General features: G+C 39.5%; 1 protein-coding gene across 5 annotated transcripts in view; it reads left to right on the top strand.

Moving 5' to 3' along the window:
- The window catches only part of ICE2 (interactor of little elongation complex ELL subunit 2), a 56374-nt gene extending 39760 nt beyond the window's left edge, over positions 1–16614 (top strand). For 2 of the 5 annotated variants that reach the window (XM_006259378.4, XM_006259379.4), the window contains exons 11-15: positions 1068–1197; positions 11858–11942; positions 12826–12876; positions 13893–14151; positions 15532–16614. In XM_006259378.4, coding sequence (XP_006259440.2) covers positions 1068–1197; positions 11858–11942; positions 12826–12876; positions 13893–14151; positions 15532–15696 — 690 coding nt within the window. In that variant the 3' untranslated portion in view covers positions 15697–16614. Of the gene's footprint in view, positions 1–1067; positions 1198–11857; positions 11943–12051; positions 12877–13892; positions 14152–14690 lie in introns of those variants that run through there. The other 3 variants (XM_019477741.2, XR_009455623.1, XM_059714791.1) reach the window with 3 other exon arrangements.
- The last annotated feature ends 7349 nt before the right edge of the window (positions 16615–23963 follow it).

Below are 23963 nucleotides of genomic sequence, written 5' to 3' on the forward strand. Positions count from 1 at the left end.
GTTTTAACACCTACCCCACAAAAGGAGAGTGTATGGCCATGTCCAGATGTGCAGGGGTGTGTACTTGCATTGGCAAAAATTGTAGCGGCACAAATTTGTGCTGCCACTCACGCCCCTACACATGCTTTGGTGAGGGACAAATTGTCCCACTTTGGACAAACTGCCCTTTCGTGTTCCCTGTGTGCAGTTTGTGGCACCGCAGAGAGGCTTGCTGTGCCACAGACCACACGTGCCTGCAGGCCGAATGCAGCCTGTGTGTTTGATTGTTGGGTTTTAACACTTGCATTTAATTCCATATTTTCAGTTATTAAAATGTTATTATTTTCTGCTAACATTCAAGAGATCTTTTTGGAGAAAACTGCACGCAGTTTAAAAACAAAACATGGTGGCTCTTTTCAGACCTAAAGTTCAGATTTTTTGCCTTTTCAGGTCTTCTGGGGCTTCTCATTTTTGGCATAATTGTAAGCAATAAGTTCTGTTACATGCAAATAATTGTACTTTTGTGTACTGAATTGTAAAACTACTTCTTCCAAATTCTAATTGTAAATGAGTTTCAGGGTGGGGAGTAAAAGGAAAGCTGAAGCTCTGTGTTTAGTGATAAAATGCAGATGCTATTTTAGGATTTTAAACAGGATTTTAATATGAATTGTGAGGGGGAAAGGGTTTCCTTTATTATAGGCTAACTCAGAAATGGGATAATTGCCTTTTTTTTTTTTTTTTTTTAATTAAAATTCCTAGAGAGGGCAGCATAGCATAGAGAAATGAAGCGCAAAATAATGTATACCTAAGTAGAAATTGTTACATTATGTAAATTTTCTCATGTTAAATCTTGTCTAAGTGAAAATGTAGGGGGGAAAGGAGGAAAATGCACCTTTCCTTAAATTTACCCTGTGTGGGTTTTCTTTTATGTAAAATGTTCTGTTACAGTACCATCTATGTCATTATTTGTGTTGCTTCCTAAATCATGCCTGGAAGCCTGTGATGGATTATTAATACAAAAAAAATTGGTTGTTATAATTGCTTGTAAATTGTTGATGGCCGCTTGACAAATATTTCTACTCTCGCAGCGTATTCCTGTTCACATATTGCCAAAACTAGAATATCAACCCTATTTGGGTCTGGAAGCTCTCACGGAAAGTGAAATATGTCGGATGTGGACAGAGAACCTGTTGCATTCTAAATGTTCATTTTATGTAGGTAAGTTTTTGTATCTTTTTGTCCAGTTCTCCATCAGCAGCTGGAATATCTTCCCTTTGACAATTAATCACTAACTGGTATTTTTCTTCATGGCCAGTTACTACCTTGGTTCTTTTAACCCACCTACACACACACAGCTTTTTTTTTTCCTTAATTTGCTGCTTGGTTAGTCATCATTTTCCTTTTAGGTAACTACTTTATTTTAAGTTGCTCCAGAAATAGTAAAGAGCAGCAGTTACCTGTGTTGGTCTGTAAGGTGCCATCCTACCCTCCCTCCTGTGAGACTAGATTTAACTCATTGGGAGAGGTATAAGCTGCTGTAGGCAACAGTTTATGTTGTTTATAGCATCTGATGAAGTAGGTTGTTGTCTATGAAAGCTTATACCACCCTGAATGATTTAGTCTCCAAGGTGCCACTCTTCTCAGAAATAGAAGAGCAGGGTATTTACAGTTGTGCTACAGGATCCCACATCAGCGGCTCTTTATGAATTCAGGTAGCCGTGGGGTTACAGGGAAGGTCCATTCATAGATTAGGAATTGGCTTAAAGATAGAAAATCAAGGCGAACTGTGAGGAAATAGAGAAGGACCTGGCATAATTGAGTGTATAAATAAATGACATGAAATTCAATGTAGATAAGTGTAAAGTACTGCATGTGAGCAAAATAACCCAAACTGTACCTGCATGATGTTGGGCTTTTCATTAGGTTTTACCATACAGAAAAGAGATCTGAGAATCATTGTGGATAGTTTGCTAAAAACATCAGCTCAGTGCACAGCAGATATCAAAAAAGCAAGCAAAATGTTAGGAATTATTAAGAATGAAATTGTAAACAAAATATCATTATTCCCCTTTTATGAATCCGTGGCACATCTACATCTTGAATATTGTGCCAGTTTTCGTCCATACACCTCATAGAGGATATAGAAGAACAGATATAAAAGATATAAAAGAACTAGGGAAGGTACAGAGGAGAGCAACAAAGATGACTGGTAGTATGGAGGGGCTTTCATACAAGAAGAGACTAAAGAGACTAAGCCTATTTGGTTTCGAAAAGAGACGCTTGAGGAGGGACATGGTAAGGATTTACAAAATACTAAATGGTGAAGAGAAAGTAAATAAGGATTTATTATTTACTGTCTCTTACAATACAAGAACTAAGGGTCATAAAATGAAACTAGTAGGTAGTGAATGTAAAACTCTTTTTCACCTAGTGTGGAACTCATTGCCATCAGATGTTGTAGAAGCTGATAGTTTAGCCAGATTCAGAAAGGGATTGGATAAATTCTTGAAGGAAAGAGGTATCAGTAGCTGTTGAGCATGGGAGTTTCATAGTTGGTAGGGTTGGAAGGGACCTGAGCAGATCATCAAGTCTGACCCCCTGCCATGGAGTTAAGGGTACAGCCCCTGAATCAGAATTTCCTAGACTCTAAATGGAGGAAGCTGCAAGTGGGAGAGGAACAGTGGAAAAAGCCCTGGCCATACCTTGTTCACTCTCTCTTTCAGCATCCACTTTCTGCAGCTGTGTGACACAAGATGCCGGATGAGGTGGATCCATGGCAGGGGTGGGCAAAATGCAGTCCGCGGGCCAGATGTGACCCACCAGGCCATTCTATCTGGCCTGCAGGGCCCCTAAAAAATTTAGAAAATGAATATTTATCTGCCCCTGGCTGCCTGTCATGGGACCCTTGATGGCTTGCCAAAACTCAGTAAGCGGCCTTCTGCCCAAAATAATTGCCCACACCGATCTATGGTCTGACTCATTAAATGGCACTTTATTTTCTTGCTACCCTAGTCCAAATCAGAAAAGGATGTTATCTAGTAATGCTTCTTTTATCTGGAGATGCATTCAGTTTCTTCAGTTACTTGTCAAGGGCAAATACCAGATAAGTAGGGGTGCACCGATTTAAAGATTTTTTTGGCCAATACCGATGGCTGATTATTAATAAGCCGTATCTACTGGTCCAATTGCTGATACTCAACCTGGCAGCTTGGAGAGCAGTGTCCGGCTGCTAAGTCTGTGCAGGAAAAGGGACAGGGGGAGGGAAGGGGCACGGGGGATTCAGAATGAGGCCCCTGCAGTGGGGCAGGGGCAAGCACTGCCCAGGCAGGGTGGGGCATGGGATGGAGCCACGAGCAGCTCGTCCCCGGGGGCAGGGTGTGACTCCCACCACTGGTACACCCCAGTGGAGGCATGGAGGGGTGTGTGCAGGGCAGGCAGCAGCAGCGCTGGGAGTGAGGACTACGGGGTAGGCTACAGCCACCCCAAAATTTCCTGTAGATTCCCTCTCCCAGTACCTCCACCACCCGCCTCTTGCCCAGCCCCTTTGCCAAGAACAGCCCAACATGGGTCCATGAGGCATGTGCCCCTCTGTGGCTCCCCCAGGGTGTACCAGTGGTGGGAACCTTCCCATGCCCTCAGACGAGCTGCTTGCTGCTCCATCCCACACCCTGCCCCAGCCGGGTAGTGCCTACATTTGCCCCAGTTCCACTCCCTCCCTCACCCTGGGGGGTCCTCGATCTGCTCCCCCTTTTTCCCCACAGACTTACCAGCTGGACCCTGTTCTCCAAGCTGCCAGGCTGTGTGCGTGCACGCAGCATTTGTCAACAATGTTATCAGCCAAAAAAACCCAATTGCTGATAAAGTTGATTTTGATTTTATTGGTGCCGAGTCGATATGAACCGATGTATCAGTGCACCTCTACTGGTAAGATTTAAATGCTTATTTTTCAGAGATCACTAATTTTGGTGAGTTCATTTATGAAAGCTGGAATTCAATTTTTGGCAACTTCAATTTGCAAGTGAATCAAGAAAAGGGATTCTTCTCTGTTTGGTACTTGTGAGACCTCACATGGAGTATTATGTCAAGTTTTGGGCCCTGCACTTCAAAAAAGATGTATACAATTCAGAAGGGCTCTAGTGGAAAAAAACAAAAATGATTAGAGGCCTAGGAAACAGATTCTGAGGAAAGGCTGAAAAAACTACTACTGTTTAGTCTGAAGAAGAGAAGATTTTGGGGGGGAGTGGGAGGATTTCGTAATTCTTCCTGAAAGAACAGACAAAACTCTTAACAGTAGAGGAAATGTAGATTAGAGATTAGGAAGAATTTGTTAACTCTGAGCATGGTCAAGCATTAGGGCAGACTACCTAGAAAAGTTGTGGAATCTCCATCCCTGGAAGTTTTCAAGAGTAAGTTGACTGAAAGCTTGACTGGGATGATTGAGTCAAGGATGAGCATGCCTTGAGCAGGGAACTGAATTAGATGACCTTGGGAGGTCCCTACCATCCCTACTTTCTTTTGATCCTCATCTTCATCAATAGGTTGAATAAACACTGTATAAGATATAGACTATATCATCTGTACAGGGTACAGAATATCTAAGATACAGAAATAATAGACAGAAAAGAGAGCAAGCCAAGACAATTTATAAAAGCTTAAACTTTCCTGCCCATGCTTTCTTTCATGTGAATAGGAATGTTCTTTAAGAAGCAGTTTTCCCTTTAACCTTAGCTGTTTCACAAATATTTTGGTTTACATATAAGTTTCCTGTAACAAAATTTAGAAGTAAAAAAGCATAATTACAACAGCAAAAGAACCTTGTTTTCCTGACTTTTTTTAAACTACTTTTAGTCCCACTTTATGGATGTGCTTTATGTGCAAAATATTCCATATAACTTTAAACAGGTACCAGAACTGGAAATATTGTAGAATTTCAGAAATTCAGGGAACTGGGAAAATAATGTTATAGTTTTTTGCTATATCCTATACAAACATGTTGTAACTCTACTATAACCATATTTCAAAACTGCAAAACACTAAACATTAAGACACCAGTGAATTTACAGTATTGAGACTTCAGTCATCTGACGCGATTAAGATGTCAGAATTTCAGGAATATCTTTAAGCAGAAGCTCCTAATATGAAGGTAAGAAAAGCAAATGCTAAATTTGTAAATGCTTCCTAGTTTTATTTGTAATACAATTCAGGATATTTGAATACTGAGTTACCTTATCAAGAATAGTCAAGCATTTTCCACTTAGTTATTTCCCCTGCCTGACACTTTTCTTTCAACTAGCCAGCCATTCCTTCTCACCTATGCTTGACCAGTCCCTGAAGTTTTATTTCCTAAAGAGAGGAATGTTCTCTCTCTCATACTACTATGTGAGAGGTAAGGGTGGAAAACCAAGAGAAAGGGCCAAACTGTATTTGATTGAAATGGAATACTGAAACTGAAAGACAAAAGCTTGTGGAGAAAATATAGATTGTCATTGAAAAAATTAATAACTGTAATTCAACACTTAGGAAGTATAGATTAGGTTAAAGTGGGGTAACACCATAGGAATATTTAGGGCCCCGTTAGGAGGGCCTATTATTGCCAAATTAAATAGCTTCAGGTTCATTAACTAAGATGTTATTTTCCTTTTATATCAGTAATTTGCTGGCTAATGATGATTTCTAGTAGTCATTATGTCCAGTTCGTTCAAAAATATATTTTTAAATGTCTTATTTATTATTTAATTTTATATTCCATCCTATCCAGAAAGGCTCAAAGCCACTTACCATAAAACAAATAGCCCACAAGATAAGAAATGTAACAAAAGGCCCCACAAGTGCCACCCCAGAACTTTAAAGCTCCATCCCACTGCACCCACTCATGCCTCCCTGCCTCTTACAGTAGAGCAAACCCTCTAACTTGTCCCCACATTTCCACCCCCCACCCCCGTTCATATGTAGGTATAAAGAACCTCTTCCCACTGCCCCGTATCCACTGACTTCCATTCTCCTGCTGCCTACCCAGGGGCAGATCAGTCTCTCCTCCAAACTCTCTCCCTAGTCCACATGTCCCTTATCTTAAAGAATCTATAACACTCCTCAAAATATACATATATTGTTCCCCTTCCCCCAACAAACAACATGCATTAAAAATATGTCTTTATAACAACAGGAAAATAAGAAATGACCATCCCCACCAAAGGGCATTTGAATTCAGTTCATAGTCAGAGGATTGTTGCTTTTATCATGAATTAATTTTTAGCTTTTATGACTCCCTTATCTTCCTGTTGTAGAAGAAGCCTGCCTTGTTTTGTTAGTTTCTGTAGCAGCAAGTTGTGGTCTGTTGGTGCCTAATTCTTCCAGTTATGCCATGACCTTATCCTGTCTTGTTTTTCTTTTTATATTTTTTTCTTAACGGTATTAGAGCAAACGTTGGGGGACTTTATTTTTTTGTTTTTCTATTTATCTTTCAGAGTTGTTGAGTTCCTGTATCATTCGTTTTGCATATAAACATCCCTTTTCCCCTAATCTTAAAAAACACACCATCAATACACAATGTAGCCAGTTTTTAGAGCAATGATGTCATGTACTACACCATCCAGTTTTGTCAGGCTTTATAATTGTGTTTTCTTGCTTATTAAATTGTATCCCTCTCTGTGTCTTATTACTGTGTGATACCCGTGCACAGGAAATAACAAGGCCTAAATATCATGAAGAGATTTGGAGAGATGCATGTGGTTGTTTTTTTGGACCAGCTGCATAGTTGTGAGGGACTTACACAAGCTTTCAGTGAAAATTCACTAAGTCAGACAGCTAACTCCTATAGACCTATTTAAAGGCCAGAAGTAGCACTTGAAGATTGGAAGCAGTACAAGGAATACAGTGAAATGGATTGCACACCAAATGTTATCGTTCAGTAAGTAAACGAACAGAAAGAAAACATTTGGTCTCTAATCTTCCATATGTAATAATCCTACACAGTAACTGTGACAATAGCAGGCAAAACAGATGGATATGTAAATTGACAGAATCCCTTTCACTTGGAAATAAATGCAGGGTTTTTAAAATATTTTTCTATCTCGCCAAAATGCTGCACTTTTGGGATAGTTTTTGCTGTGCCTAGAAAAATACTGGGAGACTGCTGGTAAAATTAGTCCTCTCAAATTTTGTTTTCAAGTAGCTCTAGCTTAGATTGATTTTATTTATTTATTTATTTATTTATTTATTTATTTTTAAAAAACAGATTTGCTCTGAAACAACCATTATTCCTCTGGTGACTGAAATTTCCCCTTTAAAACAGTTAGTTTTAAATATAGCAGATGACTGATTCTTTCAACTAGTGTTCTCCTGCAGCCATTGTCCCAGTAAAGTGGCACTAGGATGTTAATGTCTTTATATGTTTAGCATGAAGTACATGACTCATGTCTGTTCTTTGGTCCACGTCTCCAAGCTTGCTGTGGTTAAGATAACAAGCAAATTATTTAAAATCTTGTGATAAAGTAATATTTAATTTCTCCCTTAAACCAACAAAGGGAAGTAAATCTATGGACTTCCTTTAATTCACACGGTTGCGTCAACAGTATAGTGCAGTGCAGCCACTTAAATGATTGGTATGACCATAGATACTGCATGATTGATGGGCAATCACTTGCAAATGAGTAACATTGCCTTCCAAGAATCTTAATAGTGAGTCCTTAGGTGGCTCCATAGCCCAATTCTAGATCCACATGTCTTGTCACAGTGAGAACAGGTGTTTCCAGGAGGGATGGGCACTGTGTTGCTGCATTGAATGTTCTGATGTTCTTTTCGCCTGTTCCTCTTGTCCACTTCTGCCTGTCAACGAGCTGTTTCAAAGTGCTGAGATCCCTCCCAAAGAGCCTTTTGGTCGGTCCTGAGCAAGGGTCTCCCAAGTGTTGATGTCAATGTTACACCTCTTCATGTTTGCCTTCATGGTGTTTTTGAAGCACTCTCTTTGCCCTCTGCTACTTCAGTGACCTTCTTTCAGCTGTGAGAAAAAGATTCTCTTTGGAAGGCAGGAATCAGGCATGCGAACAACATGACCTGTCCAGCGAAGTTGGTTTTGGATGATCATGACCTCAATGCTGTTGGAATTTGCTTCGGCAAAGATGCTGATCACTTAAAAATGATTGGTATGACTGTACCATCAATACTTTGTAGCCAGGACACGATAGGTGAACTTTAGAAGAAAAAAAATATCTAACTCTCCTTTTCAGGATCCTCTGGGTTTTAAACCAGTTCTTCAAAATAATTCTAATGTATGTGTGGGATGAGTTGTGGGTATCAGCACTGACATTGAACTGCATTTTAACTTTCCAAGGAGTTCTTTCTTGTAATCTGAACCTCCATCTTAATTCCATTCATTGCAGTTTTTGGCCAGGTACAGACATAATACTTTTACCAGTGTAAGTGATTGGAAACTGATTTATAGTTTGGCATGCAAAATCAGTCTCTATCCTTAACAGAAAAGAAGTTCAGCTCACACAAACTGGTTTAAAACTGGCAAAACCCAGTCTAAGATTTGCCTCCATCCACTGAAGGGTGAATGTGTGTTCTGTTCTCTGCCAATCTAAACTTGTACCACTTACAGTACAATTTAGATGGATTCTGCTTTTTGAAAGTCTGTACCTAGCCTTGTTTCTGGCTAAGGCTTGATGAGAGTCTCTTTGGACCCATGCCAGTGTCATCCCTAATTGTTTAGAATGATTATTTTTCAGCTCTGCAAGGGTTCTCCCATAGATCTGCAGCTCTGTGAAGAAACACAGAGGTCCACCCACTGACTCAGCAGTGCTGCCAGCTCAGGAAATGAAAAGATGGAAATGTAACTAGTCTCCTGCATAAAATTGCAGTGTCCTATTAAACTGAAGCTGTGATTTGTATGATCTAGTAAAGTGGACAAACAATGTGCATAAATACAAATTACCACCATTGGACATACTCAGCAGCCCTCCTTTTGTTGAGGGTCTTGAACATATAATGTAGCTGCTGCTTTAGGCCACGTGTTTCTCAAGTAGGGTATTCAGCATAGATGGAGTCTGTTTTTGTAGATGTGCCATAGAAGCCACTTTTTAAGGGATTCTAGGGCAAAGGGGATGCAGCAGCAGTTAGTGTAGCTAATGAAAACAAATTAAAAGGGACAAGAAAAACTGATTTCTGTGTGTAATCTTTGACTAACATTGTTTGAACTTCTTATTATATTAGCAAACCTATAAAAAAAAAAAAAAAAGTACTCTTCCACCTTTTGGTAGGTAGACTTTGTCTCTACTTTTCAGGTACTTTTACTTCTGTTAAATTGTATCATTCTGGCTAAGAAATAATTCAGGTTTAAGCCTGGAAAAAATGGGTATATTTACTCACATGTTCCAGGGATGCACTGTAGTAGTAACGTAACAGAAAATGCTACACAGTCACTGCAGATTTGCAAAAAAAGGTAAGCAACCTTTGCAGTGTTTCCAAAGCAGGATATTCATGCTTGTTTTGAGCACAATAATATAGTCAGCTACATTGGTGTAAAATGAAAGCTACATAGATCAGGTCCATTGGTGTAAAATGAAAGCTGCTTTTTAATTTTTTCCCCTCAACCAGCAAGAAGAATACTAAATTGAAGGGTTTTTTTCCTCCTTGTTACTCCTTCATTTGTATGAATGCCGGGCTGTCCAGATTCTGAGCTGGATACCACATAGCCACACCTCCCTGGGCTGCATGCCTAATGGGCTTATATGCCATTCTGTGCTGTGTGTGCCTCTTCCCCTTCCCCCTCAGCACCTCCTACTGTACTGTCCCTGCATCACTACCACATGGGTCCTTTCAACTGCACCACACCACAGGTGTCCCATTGTACTGTGCTTGGCACCTCACACTGCCCTGCATAGGGTCACTGGCTCTCCCCAGCCACCTAGCCATGGGCTCTCTTGGGCTCAACCCCAGGGGTGGGGTCAAGCTGGAAAAGGAAGAGGGCCTGGAGACTCCAGTGCAGCAGCTGTCAATATAGTGGCAGGAGTGGTGCCTAGAACAGGAACCCAGGTTAAACCCTTGGGGACTGCATGCAATCTGCAGAGTGCCAGTTGAACACCCCTATATTAATGTATTGTCAAGTTTCTATAAGTGCTGAAGTGAAAACTAATGGAAAAGACTAATTTACTTTCTTCGGAATAGGGAAGAGGAGACTTTAATCCTTTAAGGGAAAAAAAAGGTTGGGGAAGGTTAAAATCATACCACTAAGATATACTTACAGTATGGGTATATGAATAAATGTCACAGGTTTTCAATCTGTTATTTAACAGGCATCAGAAAAAAGTACTGTATCTGATTAAAAGTAGAGGTGCCCTGAAATTAGATTTGAGCATTTTCACGTTTGAGGCTGTCTTGGCTATGATTTGAAAATAGGAAACAATTTTGTAATTGTATGATAGAAAAGACAGAGGTATGAAGATGACAGAGGTAGGGAGAATTAACATAGATATGCAGTAATAACTTGGATTGTTAAACTAAAAATGCAAAGTATCAAATCTGTCTACTTAATCTTCCAAAAAGTACTGAATTCAAAAGAAATGACAAGTGTATGAGGTCTGAAAGAAGCCAGTTGTCCTTTTGTAGACTTTAGTCCATTAGGAGTGAGTCTAGCCAACAATCTCCTGAAACATCACATGTTGGATTGTCAGCTGATACTTGATATTGAATGTGAAAAGTGCTGGGGCTGCACATTGGTGGTGGTGGCAGGGAGGTGGCTGTTGTGGGGCAGGGGCTGAATGGATCAGGGAGGTGTGTGATGGGGTCCCATGTGCACCCCACAATACCCACAAACTCCACAACCACACCCTCCCCACACAATCACCGCACCCACCACCACCCTCCCCCACACACACACCCACACACTTCTGGAGGGAGCCCTGCGCACTGCTACACTAGCACACCCTGCCACGCACATGTACCCACACCCCCCAAGCACTCTCCCAGCCACTCTCCTTCTCCACACATTCCCCCACATACACACACATGCATCTACACACATGCCTACAGTCCCCCACAAACCCCATACCCACCCACTCCCACCCGCCACGATATGGGAGAGTAAGAATTCATTTTGAGCCATTATGCAATCACCTCTATATACACAACAAAATGCACACAAATCAGGGCAAAAATATATTTTTTAATAAAATTTAAAATACGCTATTGTCAGCATTTGATTTTTAGTATATAATTTGGGGTTTTTTCTGGTTCCAAGATGGCAAACCCCCTTGCCAAAAGAAGTACTTCTGGAGGCAAGGGGAGGGATTTCCAGTGACAAAGGTCAGGGTTTAGGGGGCAGGATTTCAAGACCCAAGATGGCAACTGGGGGGTGGGGTACCTGTCAAGGGGCGAGGCTACCCTTGCGGCCTTCGACAGCCTGCCAAAACTCATTAAGCAGCCCTCCACCCAAAATAATTGCCTGTCTCAGTCTAGTATGTCTTGGAAGCATGAATTTGAGGAAACGGTGGCTATGTACAGACATTCACTTGCTCCTATAAGAGTCCCTGCTTTCCTAGGAGAATGCAGATATTCAGGATTTTTATCCCAGAGCAAAAATGGTTGCTCCAGGAGAAAAATAAGCTGGAAATTTAACCAGGGTTAAATTGCTCCTTGGACAGTTTCCCCTGGGAGAGCTAATGTGTATATACTTAAATAATTATGTGCATTCAGTTGCCTTGTTTTCAGTTACTATGCAGAATACATTTAAACTTAGAATTGCTTTTTGTCTCTCTCTGTCTTGATGACAAAACTCTTGAAGGTTTTCTTTAAATTACATTGTATCAGCACTTATTTAACGGTCTTTTTCTGACCAGTTTGTTCTGTTTTGTTGTTTCTTTGCTGTTTTGATGTTTTTCAGGACACATTGATGCCTTTACATCAAACCTTATTACGCTGGGTGAGATTTCTCCACAACATTTAAAAGAAAAGTTGGCATCATTTAAGTGAGTATATTTTCTTTATTGTAAGAGCTTTGGAAGCTGTCTTGAATTCATGTTTAAAAATCAGTTAACGCTTTACTAGTTGTTTCTTATAGTAAATCTTCATTTCTAGATTGCAAAACTCTCATAGAGTTCCATGGATTCAGGAGTTCAAGCTTTAGTTTGAATAAAGTCAAACTTCATATGACTGACGAGGTTTTCAGTAACAAAGCTGATTTTGGGGATGTACAACTTGAGACACCTCTGAAGGGGCCTGATACTGTTAAACTATCCTCTTTTCTCTGTCCCACAAGCTAAAAATCAGCCATCCAGGTAATGTGACTCCACACTGAGTTCTGACTTACACGGCAGCAAACAATGTCTTTGGATCTTGCCACACCATTCTCATATGTTTTCTGGCAACTTCCTAGCTGCCTACCACAAGGGTGAAGAATGTTGTCTTTTAGCAGATAGTCATTCTTTAGCTGGTAGGTGTGTCCAAACAACTGGTGTTTCTTCCTCACTGCTGCATCGGCAGCCATCTCTTTATTAGTAGTGTTTTTTTTCTAATCATCTCCTTTGTGACCTGATCTTTCCAGTGACTGCAAGCAATTGCCAGTCCTTTCAGAGGCAAGCAGTCTATCAGTCTTCTTGACAGTCTATATCCTTGTTTCATAGACCAGGCTTGAGAGCACACATACCTGAAGTAGCCTTATTTTTGTGTGTTGAGAGATTCCCATGCCTCTCTATGTTGGCTACAGATTGCATAAGGCTGCTTAAACTAGCTTGTCAGAATATCCCTCTGAAAAGCAGGTCCCTTTGGTCTCAGATTGCGCACACAAAATGCACAGTTATTTTGATAAGCTTGGCCTATACATGTAATTCCCTCTGAATTTATTTCTCACAGGCCTGCAAATTCATTAAATATTCTTCGAAATATCTTGAAGAAAGTAACTGAGTAAGTACTTTTCTATTTTGGGGGCGGGGTTTAGTTGTAGATGACACTAGATCTTCCAAAATAATATCTCTTTTGTAAAATGATTGTTTACCCTTCTGTTGTTGTTTTGTTTTAACTGAGGTAATTCAAATACAAACCATAAAACACTTAAGTTACATTTACACAGCACATTGTAGTGGTGCTTAGGAATATTTCAGGGTTACAGCTTTTTTGCTTACATGATGCTATATAAAGTCTGGTCACATAAAACACTTAGTCAAAAGAACAGAGTTTCCTCAAGCAATAAATCCAGTGGACACTTCTCACCTGACTAAGGAGTTTCTGGGATCGGGCTGTAAGATTTTGGAGCTACAATTATACTTTTCCTTTGGTAGCTTTTTTCTAGGCTTATTGCTTATGCTCCTCTGCACTTCAGATGGCTTATAGCTGCATCTGTTTTTCTCTCTTTATAGTCTTAACATCTACTTCTTGTTTTCTCTGCTTTATTTTTATTTGTTTAGACATTATAATTCTTCAATCTGACAGTCACTTAACCAATGTATAGTTTGTTTTGAAAATCAGATTTAATGCCTGGCATGTATGTGAAACATTGCATTTTAAGGATTTTTTTTAACTATCATTTCTGTGTTCTCTTTTATGGCCTATAACTAAGTTGTTTCTGATGGGGAGTTAGTTGAGCCTATGTGCTTTGCTGAATCTGTGCCTAAATAACTAAAGATAATAGGATGCAAAGAGATAATTTATTAATATATTCAATACATTTTTATTTCCTGGTGTATAAGCAAGTTACAGGTTAATTGCATTAATTAGATATTAATATGCTTTATTTTGAAAATATAAGATGGTAACTTATTAGATATACATGCCATGTTTATACATCTCTTCATCCAGTTGAAGCTCTTTGTACCACTTCTGCTTATAAAGAGATCAGGTGGTTGGCCTAAATTAATGCTGCTTATTTTTTTATCTTATTAATACATTTTGAATTTGATTAGTGATATGTCTATACTTTATAGTTTTCAGGAGGGGTCATATTTGTTGACTCATGCTGCAGGAGATTCATCAGTTGCAATCTACAAGAGCTCCCTTGGGAAAGTGACCAGAGCATCATATAATTTACATAAAACTCACAGCAATCTGCCTAATGTTCCAGCAACTCTTTCAGTCCCATGGGTACCATTAGACCCCACCCTTCCTTTACCCTATCACATGTATCATGGAAGAGTCCCATGTACCTTTCCACCTAGACCCCAAGAAACCATGAGGAAACAGAAGGTGAGTATTCACACTAAAGCAAAGCGTTGAGCCCATAAACTGCTTCTAGGGTAAGATACTTTTGTTCTTATCTTTGGCTCTGAGATCCTTGGCTACAAAATTAAACTCACAGGCTCACAACATTGCAATAATTAATTATTGTAGGCTAATTTCAAGTTATATATATATATATATATTTTTTTTTGTATGTGGTGTGTGTATATATATATATATATTACCACTACCACTTATTTTCATTAGTTGTTAGAGTTAGGTCTTATTCCATTTACGTCCTGCTCTTTGATAAATATTTTTAAAGCATGCCCTTTTCCTTGATGAAAAGAAAAAATCATTCATTTGGGACCATGTAAAGAAGTTGAATTTACTCCTTGAGCTATCAGTACTATTTTTACTTCTTGGTAGTGTAGGCATATCATACTCTTCATTAGGGCTACCTTTAGTGTGTTTCAAGTACAACTGCAGAAAGAAATTTCTCCAGATCATGGCTCTGATGCATTGACTTTTTTTTTTTTATCATGCTGCCTTTCAAACCATCTCAGGAGAAACTTTTAGAAGGAAAATTAAGTAACCAGAACCCCAGTTCTGTTCCCACAAAATGGCATCGCCTTTGAGGAAATTCTGATTACAATTCAGTGCTCAAATTCTCTTTCTTTAGCTGTATCATCTTAAATAATCCTAAATGAATTTTTTTTGGCATAGAGGATTGCTAAAATAAGCCACTTGTCACGCTGAATCTGGAGGTGTGCGATTAATTTCATAAAATATAATTATGGTGTTTCAAATCCATTATGGTATGTGGGTGGTCTATTCCTCCTTAATGAAAATTAACACATTCATACAGAGTATATATTCTCCCTCACTTCACAATTTTTAGTTTAGCTCAAAGAGATGGAATTTTAAAGTAAGTTTGCTAAATATATATTTTACCAAGTACTTAGTCTGAGTCTAAAGACTTTAGAACATGTGGACATTTTCTAAATTAAGTCATCAATAATCGCATTAGCATGAAATAGCACTGAACTGACGTTGAACTGTTTCCTGGGTTTGGAGAAGATTCTCGTGTGCTGTAAATCTTTTGGGGTCTAAACATAGGATTAAGTTTAGGACAAGTGTATAAATGATACAGTTAACCAAGTATGAGAATTTCTAGAAGCAGAGGCATGCTCTTAATTCTAAACCTTTGTTCAAGTGAGTCACATTTTAAAAAAGGAAGACCATTTTGAGGAAATATTTGAGCCAGTATTTTTCATAATAGAGAAAATATCTCCTATACTTTTTCAAGTGTTCTGTATACTTAGCTATTGCATAAAACTGGAGTCCAGCTTCATGGACTAGAAATTCTCTGAATGTAATTCTCATTTTTTTTCTCAATACTTCTAGATGTATGGGGTAAAACCACATGCAAACACACCCAACCGGAGAAAATCAGTATCCATGGAAACAAGAATCAATCCCATGCCAGCTAAGCCTGTTAGAAGTGAAGGTGTCGCTGCAAAAAAACTGAGGACAAACAACTGCAAACAGGCAAATATGATGAAAAAGTGAAAAACAAAATAAAACATGAACTTCAGCAAAGCAGAAATATCTTCACTAAACTGAGAAAATGTGGAGAAAGACAAGACAAAAAAAAGCTTGTGTTGTTGCTTCAGAGAAACCAGAAGAGGCTGGTAGAGAGCAAGCTGCACAGCCATGTTGAAGAAAACTGCAAAATGCTACAAACTATTCAGGCCTCCAAAGTATCCAGGACCTGAATTAACAAAGAGGTTTTTGTTCAGACTGCTTTTATTTGTGTTATTTGTTGCATCTTTATGTTCAGAATTGCTTTTCTATTGACAAGGATTACACAGAATATATTTTGATATCCTGAAAAGATTAATAAATATTTGTTTAGTGGGTGATATATTTTTATGCCTGTACCTTAACAAGATACAAAAGGCACAGATTTTTAATCATAGCTAAATGTGCATGTTCATTAAGCTATTCTTCTCTATTTAAATATAATACCTTTTCTAATTTACCACTGTTATATTTATTTATAGCTTTATTTACTTTCAGTTAACATCCCAGACACTGTTGTGTAGTGCATTATGTTTCTTGTAGATGGAATGATAGATTAACAAAAAGCAAAGTTTACTTACAGCTGTTTCTAAATTACAAGTATTAGGTTCTAGTTCATTTTGTGAACTCCCAGAGTGGAAATATTTTAGTTATGAGGCATGTGCTGGTTAACTGAGGGTGGGGATCTGAAGCACAGTTTTCAGCAAAAAAAATAGTACCTCAGCAGCCAAGGAATTTGATCTTTGGACACAGTTTGACTTGATATAGATTCAGGCTGAGTTTGCCCTGTGTATCTGAAAGTCTTAACCTTTCAAAATCTTGTAACAGTATTCATGATACCTTCAGTTACAATTAGAAAGGAGAAGACTCTAAAAGCAAAATAAATAACGCATGTTATGATTTGTACATATTGTTACACTTAAATTATTTATGATTTCGATCAAATTTAGACTTGGCAGACCGTTTTGTATTAACTGAATCTGAGTATAGCTTGTCATCGTTGGGATGGCCAACTGTTTGAGACTTTGGTTGCATTCATGCTTGCTGTGCTATTTTTCATCCACAAATGGACATGAGGAGTGAAATTCTTTGAGTACATATACAGAATGTCTGAAACTTTAGATTAAACCAGTATATGAATTCCAGAAATATACAAGCCAACTCATGGCTCCCCAAACTTACCAGAACAGACATGGCAGCTGCTGCTGGCTTTAGTTTTAGCATTTCCAAAACTAATACAGTAAAATCTCTGTTATCCAGCATTCTACTAGCCGGAATACTCTATTAACTGCCACTGCCACCATCCACCACCCCGTGTTATCTAAATTGCCTTTTGCTCAAAAGATGAGCGAGACCTTATAAGGGGGAGATAAGGTAAGATGCTGCATTTATTGATTACATAAAACAAAAACATAATAAGACATACACTAACATATCATTCACGCCAACACAGACAGACAAACAAACACTCTATTCAGATGTTCTAGTTACCAGCTTGTTTGCTCAATGTTAGCACTGTGTGGCCAGCCCAGGTTCATTGAGGATGATGGGAGTGGGGGTGAATAGATGCCCCTGTGATCCAGTGAAGGTTGCAGAGTGTGAATTCCCCATCTCAGCATTGGTGGATCCCACTTTTATAGGGATTTCAAGTCTTCGTCCAAAGTCAAGGTACTTTTCCATCCGCACGTCTCGGTCCAGATGTTGTTTCTCATCATTCTTTTTGTTGTTATCTCAGCTCGAGGTCACTCCTGTTGTAAAAGTCAGTCTTCCAACCTTGAAAGTTGTTTAAGCTAAGTTGCAGGATGTGCAGAATTCCTCCTTTATCCTTTTGCTTAGCCTAGCTCCTCTGCACCTGGTCAGACTGGTTCTTTAGCCATCTATCTAACAGTTTGTTGTCTAGTAACTTGCATATCCAGCTCCTTAGCAAACCTCTTGCTTACACAGGAACACTCTAAACAGTTCATACACTGTTCATTAATTCAATTGATCATACTATTATCCTTAATACACTATATAAAAAATACATCGCTCAATTACATATAAATGATTATACATAATATATATTATGTGTAATGATTTATATAATATATAATCGAGCTATGTATTGATAGTAATATGGTTAGTGTGTGTGTGTGTGTGTGTGTGTGTGTAAACACCCCCCCCATATTACTATCAATATAATGCTGTTATTACTTAATCTAAATATAACATATTCAAATGCCAAAATGTTTTAAGCTAGCATGTTCTGGCCTTGCATTACATATTGCTAAAACTTCATTTAATCGCACACTACACCTGCACATCCATCGCCGCATGTAAGCCACATGCAACCACTGTGCACCACCACTGCCATCCACCACCCTACCCCACCGCTAAGCCCCACCCCCCTCGTTTTTAGATATCTGCGATTTTTACATAACCGGCACCCGGCACTCCCTACTTACGCTGAATACCAGAGATTTTCCTGTAATCTCAGGATTTCAGTATGTGTGCTAGGAAGACAGGTCAGGGAGTATGACTTGTATCAGGGCCCCTCTATACAAGCAGGTAAAGGTGCAATGGAATGGAATGTGGGATCACAAAATTGTACCTCCTGCCATGCCACATGTGCTTGGCAGGAGGCATAATTGTGTGGATTCCACAGTAGATTCCATTGCACCTCATTGCCAGTGCAGGGGCAGCCCCATTCAAGTTCCCCCTGCACCAGCAAGAAGCAAACTCCCCCAGCTGAGAGCCCAGGTCAGCTGACAAGACTCCCAGCCACATAGAGTGCCCCTGCAGCTGGAAGATTGCACCAGCTGTGATCTTCCAGCCACAGGGGTGTGTGGGTCTCAGCAGGTAGCTCCCAAGCTTGGGTGCAGTGGGCCCCCCCCAGCTAGGAGCTCCCATCAGTCTGTGACCGACAATGATATGGTCCACAACTATTTCCATGCCTGGTAATGGTTGCCTTCATTTATCAGTGACCATGGGAGGGAGATTGAAGAAAAATGAAGGACAGTAGATTGTCAATTGTGAATATCCAACAGAAGTTTGTTTCCTTGATCAAAATGTGATTTGGGGTTCTTTCTAATATTTATGCAGAAAACGGAGGTAACTTTTTTTTCTGATACAACATCAGTGAATTTCTGCTCAGCGGAACAGTTCTGAATGCCAGATCATGTTGATGATTCGCATGTTTTCTGCCCCTTGTTAGTCAGCAGTTTGTGAGCTGTTGGCCATCTATTTTGTATGTAATACATTTGGATGAGTGTCTGTATGTGCAATCTCAAGCAGATGAGACTGAATTTGGAAGAGCAGTATAAAATGTATTTCTTGAGTGGATTATACTGTAGCTTGTTCAAAAATAATCTCTTCATTTCTCTATTTACAGAAAATAGTATGCAAAATATTTTTAAATCTAGGTGAAAATCTAAAACTTTGTAAACTGCTGACTTTGGATCCTTTTTCTCATTGCAGCAATTTACAGACTAATACATTTAGGAGCCTTTTTTTAATTCAAAACAAAAGAATTTGTAAAATGGACACTGAAAGCATACTGGTTATGGAACTGGGAAATCAGGTGCTGATGACAAGCTGTTTCCATGATGAAAACCAAACTATGGAAAGGGGTAAAAGAGGAAACACAAAGTTATTTTCTGTTAGAATACAACTGACTCTTACTCCTAATCCCTGTTATAGAATGCCATGCTTTTAATGGCTAGAAGAGCTGTGGAAGGAAGGGAAATAGTAAGTAGGCATGGGTTTGGTTGAGTGGTTTTGTTTTATTTTGCTACTAATTTTCTTTGTGACCTCGTGTCAGCAAACCTAGGGTCACATTTTTATTGCACATCAGCCCAGCCCTGTCATTTGAACCTTCAGTTATGTTCCTGGTAGGCTATGGGTGCAAATATTGAATTTTTTTTTTGCACCAGTTTGTGGGTTCAAATATAGACGCTGCTTCTTGTCAACCTGTATGTGCTTGTAACAGCATCTGTTGTGTTGGCATTTATGTTCTTGTTTAAATTTTTGCCCCTGCTTCTCTAGCCTAAAGGTGTCTATACACATGCTCCGTAGTGGAGGGGGCCTGGCACTTTAATTAGATTGGCTCTGAGGGCGCCTATACATGTGCAGCAAGACTTCTCTGACATGGTGTAATTACAGTGCATTGGAGCAGACTTGATTAATCCCATGCTCATTCGATGAGCTTTGGTTAAAGCACCCAAACTGCCATTTTTCGGCACGGGGATGCTGATACACATGATACTCTGGGTGCTTTAATTAGAGCAAATTAGAGCGCCATTCTAATTAAAGCAACACTCCCTCCCTCCCCCACATGCACACTCCTGGAGCACGTGTATAAACACCCCAAGAGCTGCTCTACTTAAAGCACCTGCAAGCATCACGTGTATTCAGGGTCCAGTGCTTCAAAATAGTGCCCCTGCCATCATTTTGAAATGCTGAGATGCTGAATACACATGATGTGGAGGTTGCTGGAGTGCACTAATTAACATGTTCCAGCAGACTCCCAGCAGTCACAATTAACTGATTAATTGAGTCCGCTCTGATGCATGCCAATTAGCACATGTCAGAGCAGAGGTCCATCACATGTATAAGTGCCCTGAGCCCCCTATCTAGATTTTTACATTAGAAATTCCTGTTGCGCCAAAAATTGTAAGGAAAGGGAAGAGAAATAATACGGTCTCTTGTCATTTGTTTTTCAGCATGGGAGGCTCTATCTGTTATAGTATTGATCAAACCAATTTTGAGTGAGAGATTTTGTGTGATGTGCTTGAAATTGAGTTCAGTCTTTCTCTGTATACACCTGTATAGCAGAAGTTTGAATTCATAATTGAGGCTTGTTTAAAGAAAGCCAGTTCAGGCAGGTGTCTAATGGTTGGGAGAAGATGAGCAGTTTATACTCACCAAGGAAAAATGAAGTGGTTTATTGTTGGAACTATGGATCCATGGACGAGTCAGGAGATTTCTCTATCTTCTAAGCAGATTAACAAGATGAGATATCTGGAATTTGACTGACACGGCAGAGGTCCTGCGAACAGACAGGGGTTGCTTCATTCATTTATCTGTTACAAGTTAAAAAAAAATTCTCTCCTCTAAAATAGAGGTCAGGTTTTCACACTGCCTCATGCGTACGTTTTTCTGCATTGGATTAAACTACTGGCCTTTCCAGTCCAGTACCCTCCATCTACTGGTAGATAGTATCTAATGCTTCATAAAGCAAAAATACCCTGTAACATAACTTGCCATCTGAGCATAGCTGTGGGGGAAATTCCTACCTGACCCCCAAGGCCATCAGTTTTATATGCTGACTCATGAGACTTTATTTGGTTCCAACCTGACCCAATAGCTATTGGTCATAAAATCCATCTTACCTTTTTAAATCTGTAATAACTCAGGCTTTATTCTGGTGTGCACCATATATTATTGGACAGATTATGGACCACTTCCCTATACATGATTGTCCAGACAGGGTCTCCACCCATTTGCAATTGCAAACCATCTCTGGGCCAACAACAAAATATTTATGTGGAAGACTATTAAGCAAGTACATTAACATATTTTTCCACTGTCTTTAATGCTATTTAGCAACTGGAAGGAAGGAGGAGATACAATGCTATGGGAGTAGACCACTTCCAATAGATGAATTGGGAAACTCTGAACTTCAGTACTTGACTCTGAGACTCCCACACAGTGAAATCCACTAGCTAATCAAGCAGTTTCAAGAGGTGTTTCTTTTGTTCTCAACATAATTGTCCAGCACTATAAGTACAGCTTGATAAATAAATTAAAAAATGGTTTCATCTTTGAGTGGCTGATGCTGTCCTCTCTAGCTCTTGTATTAGCTAAATTAATGCATCTTTGTCAGGCTTTTCCTATGAAATCCTAATGTACCTATAAATCTCTCAAATGCCTCTTAACTAAATAAGCTGCTGATTTCTAAAGCAAATCTAAATACTTTTCCCAAGAACATGATGGTTAGATGTAGTCTCTCATTTCCTAATGGCTGCTAGAATAATGCTTGATATCATTTTTAAACTGCTGTGAAAATATTTGTCCACAGTGATTCAGAGCACATTATTCTCTACCAGAATTGTTAGATTGTCTTCGCAAAAGCACATTACACTTTTCCAAGTGAGATGTCAGTTCTAATGGCACAAAGTAGTATGGAAGTTGATGTAGGGTTATTTCCTGAGCATAAAGAATCTTAGAATTATTCTCCACTTTGTTCCCCTCAGTATGGAGGGGACCATAGGAAAATGTGGTGATAGGAGTACTCCAGGAGTATGCCCATTTGCCAGTTAGGAAATTTGTAGCATGATTTAGGCCAGTATTGAGAGTGGTTCTTAGTTATAAACCAGTTTCCAGCAGTCCCTGGAACTGGCAGGACATAAAGGTTACTTGTATCCACAGTTGCATTTCTTCCTTCCCTGGACTGGGTCCTGTGCCAAGCAGAATTCAGTTAGAATGACCTTCTCTGCTTTAGGGTTAGTAAAAATAACAACAGAAGTTTAATGTAACTAGCAAACATTAATTTATTGTCCTCCAAAAAATAAGTTATTTAAGGTAGATGTGTTTCAGTAATTCCTCTTCCTGGTGAGCAGGATATCCTGCGTAGGAAAAATGACTCAAGTCCCTCAATACTGCTGCAGTTAAAGTTGGCATGGGAGTTTTGTATAAATATAATGCTAGAGATCCTTTAAAGATATTACATGAATAACATTGATCAAGAATCTTCTGTATTTCTGTTTGAATGTTTTCATCATAAAGTACAGCACAGGGTTTTTTTAAATCAAGACTGGTGAGAAGTCTGAGATGTAGTATTACTACTGAAGAGGAGAGAGGGCAGAATTTTCATTACAGAATTTAACAATTCATCCTCATTTCTGTTATATAGTAGAGGAACTCACACCACCCTGTTCATTCACAGCCTATTAATGTATACATTTCTGCAAATAATACTATAACAATGACAAGAAGATCCTTAATCTTCAATTGAGTAATATTCTTCATGAAAGCCAAAAGAAACAGCACACTGATTTTTTCCTTTTCCAAATCATCCAACACCACTCCCTTTATACCCAAAGGCAGCAACCCAACTGCAGCTTTACAGACATCCAAAAATGCTTCTAGGAAACACATGAATGCATCTCAGTTTTATTAAAACTTGTTCAAAGACGCAACCATTGCAATCTCCCACATACAGATAAGATTTTCCTTTGATAAGATGATGCAATTAGCAAGGAGCATGATATAACCTGTTTACCTTTGGGATATTGTGTTCCTTCAGGTGCTGCCAAATGAATGTTATTCATGCAGAAATCATAGAATCATAGAAAAGAAGGGTTGACAGGGACCTTAGGAGGTCATCTAGCCCAACCCTCTGCTCAAGAAGAACCATCCCCAACTAAATTGTTCCAGCCAGGGCTTTGTTGAGCTGGGCCTGAAAAATGTCCAAGGATGGAGATTCCACCACCTCTCTAGGTAACCAGTTCCAGTGCTTCACCACACTCCTAGTAAGAAAGCTTTTCCTAATTTCTAACCTAAACTTCCTTTGCTGAAACTTGACACCATTGCCGCTTCTTCTGTGATCTACCACCATTGAAAACAGTCTAGCTCCATCCTCTTTGGAACCACCCTTCAGGTAGTAGAAGGCTGCTATTAAATCCCCCCTTAGTCTTTTCTTCTTCAGACTAAACAAGCCCAGTTCCTTCAGCTTCTCCTCAGAAATCATGTGCCCCAACCCCCTAACCATTTTCTTTGCCCTCTGCAGGACTCTCTCCAATTTGTCCACATCATTTCTGTGTGGGGGGCCCAACACTGGACACACTACTCCAGATATGACCTCACCAGTGCTGAATAGAGGGGAATAATTACTTTCCTTGACCTGCTGGCAACACACCTGCCAATGCAGCCCAGTATGCCATTAGCCGTCTTTGCAACAACGGCACACTGTTGGCTCATATTCAGCTTATTGTCCACTGTAACCCCCAGGTCCTTTTCTGTAGAGCTGCTGCCCAGCCAGTCAACCCCCAGCCTGTAGCAATGCATGGGACTTTGCATGTGTCCTTGTTGAACCTCATGAGATTCCTTTTGTCCCAATCCTCTCTATTTGTCTAGGTTGCTTTGAATCCTAGCCCTATCCTCCAGCATATCTACTATTCCCCCCCAGCTTGGTGTCATCCGCAAACTTGCTGAGGGTGCACTCTATGCCATTTTCCACATCATTAATGAAGATATTGAACAAAACTGGCCTCAGG

This window comes from Alligator mississippiensis, chromosome 11 (assembly GCF_030867095.1).
Source record: "Alligator mississippiensis isolate rAllMis1 chromosome 11, rAllMis1, whole genome shotgun sequence".
NCBI classification, from domain to species: Eukaryota; Metazoa; Chordata; order Crocodylia; family Alligatoridae; genus Alligator; species Alligator mississippiensis.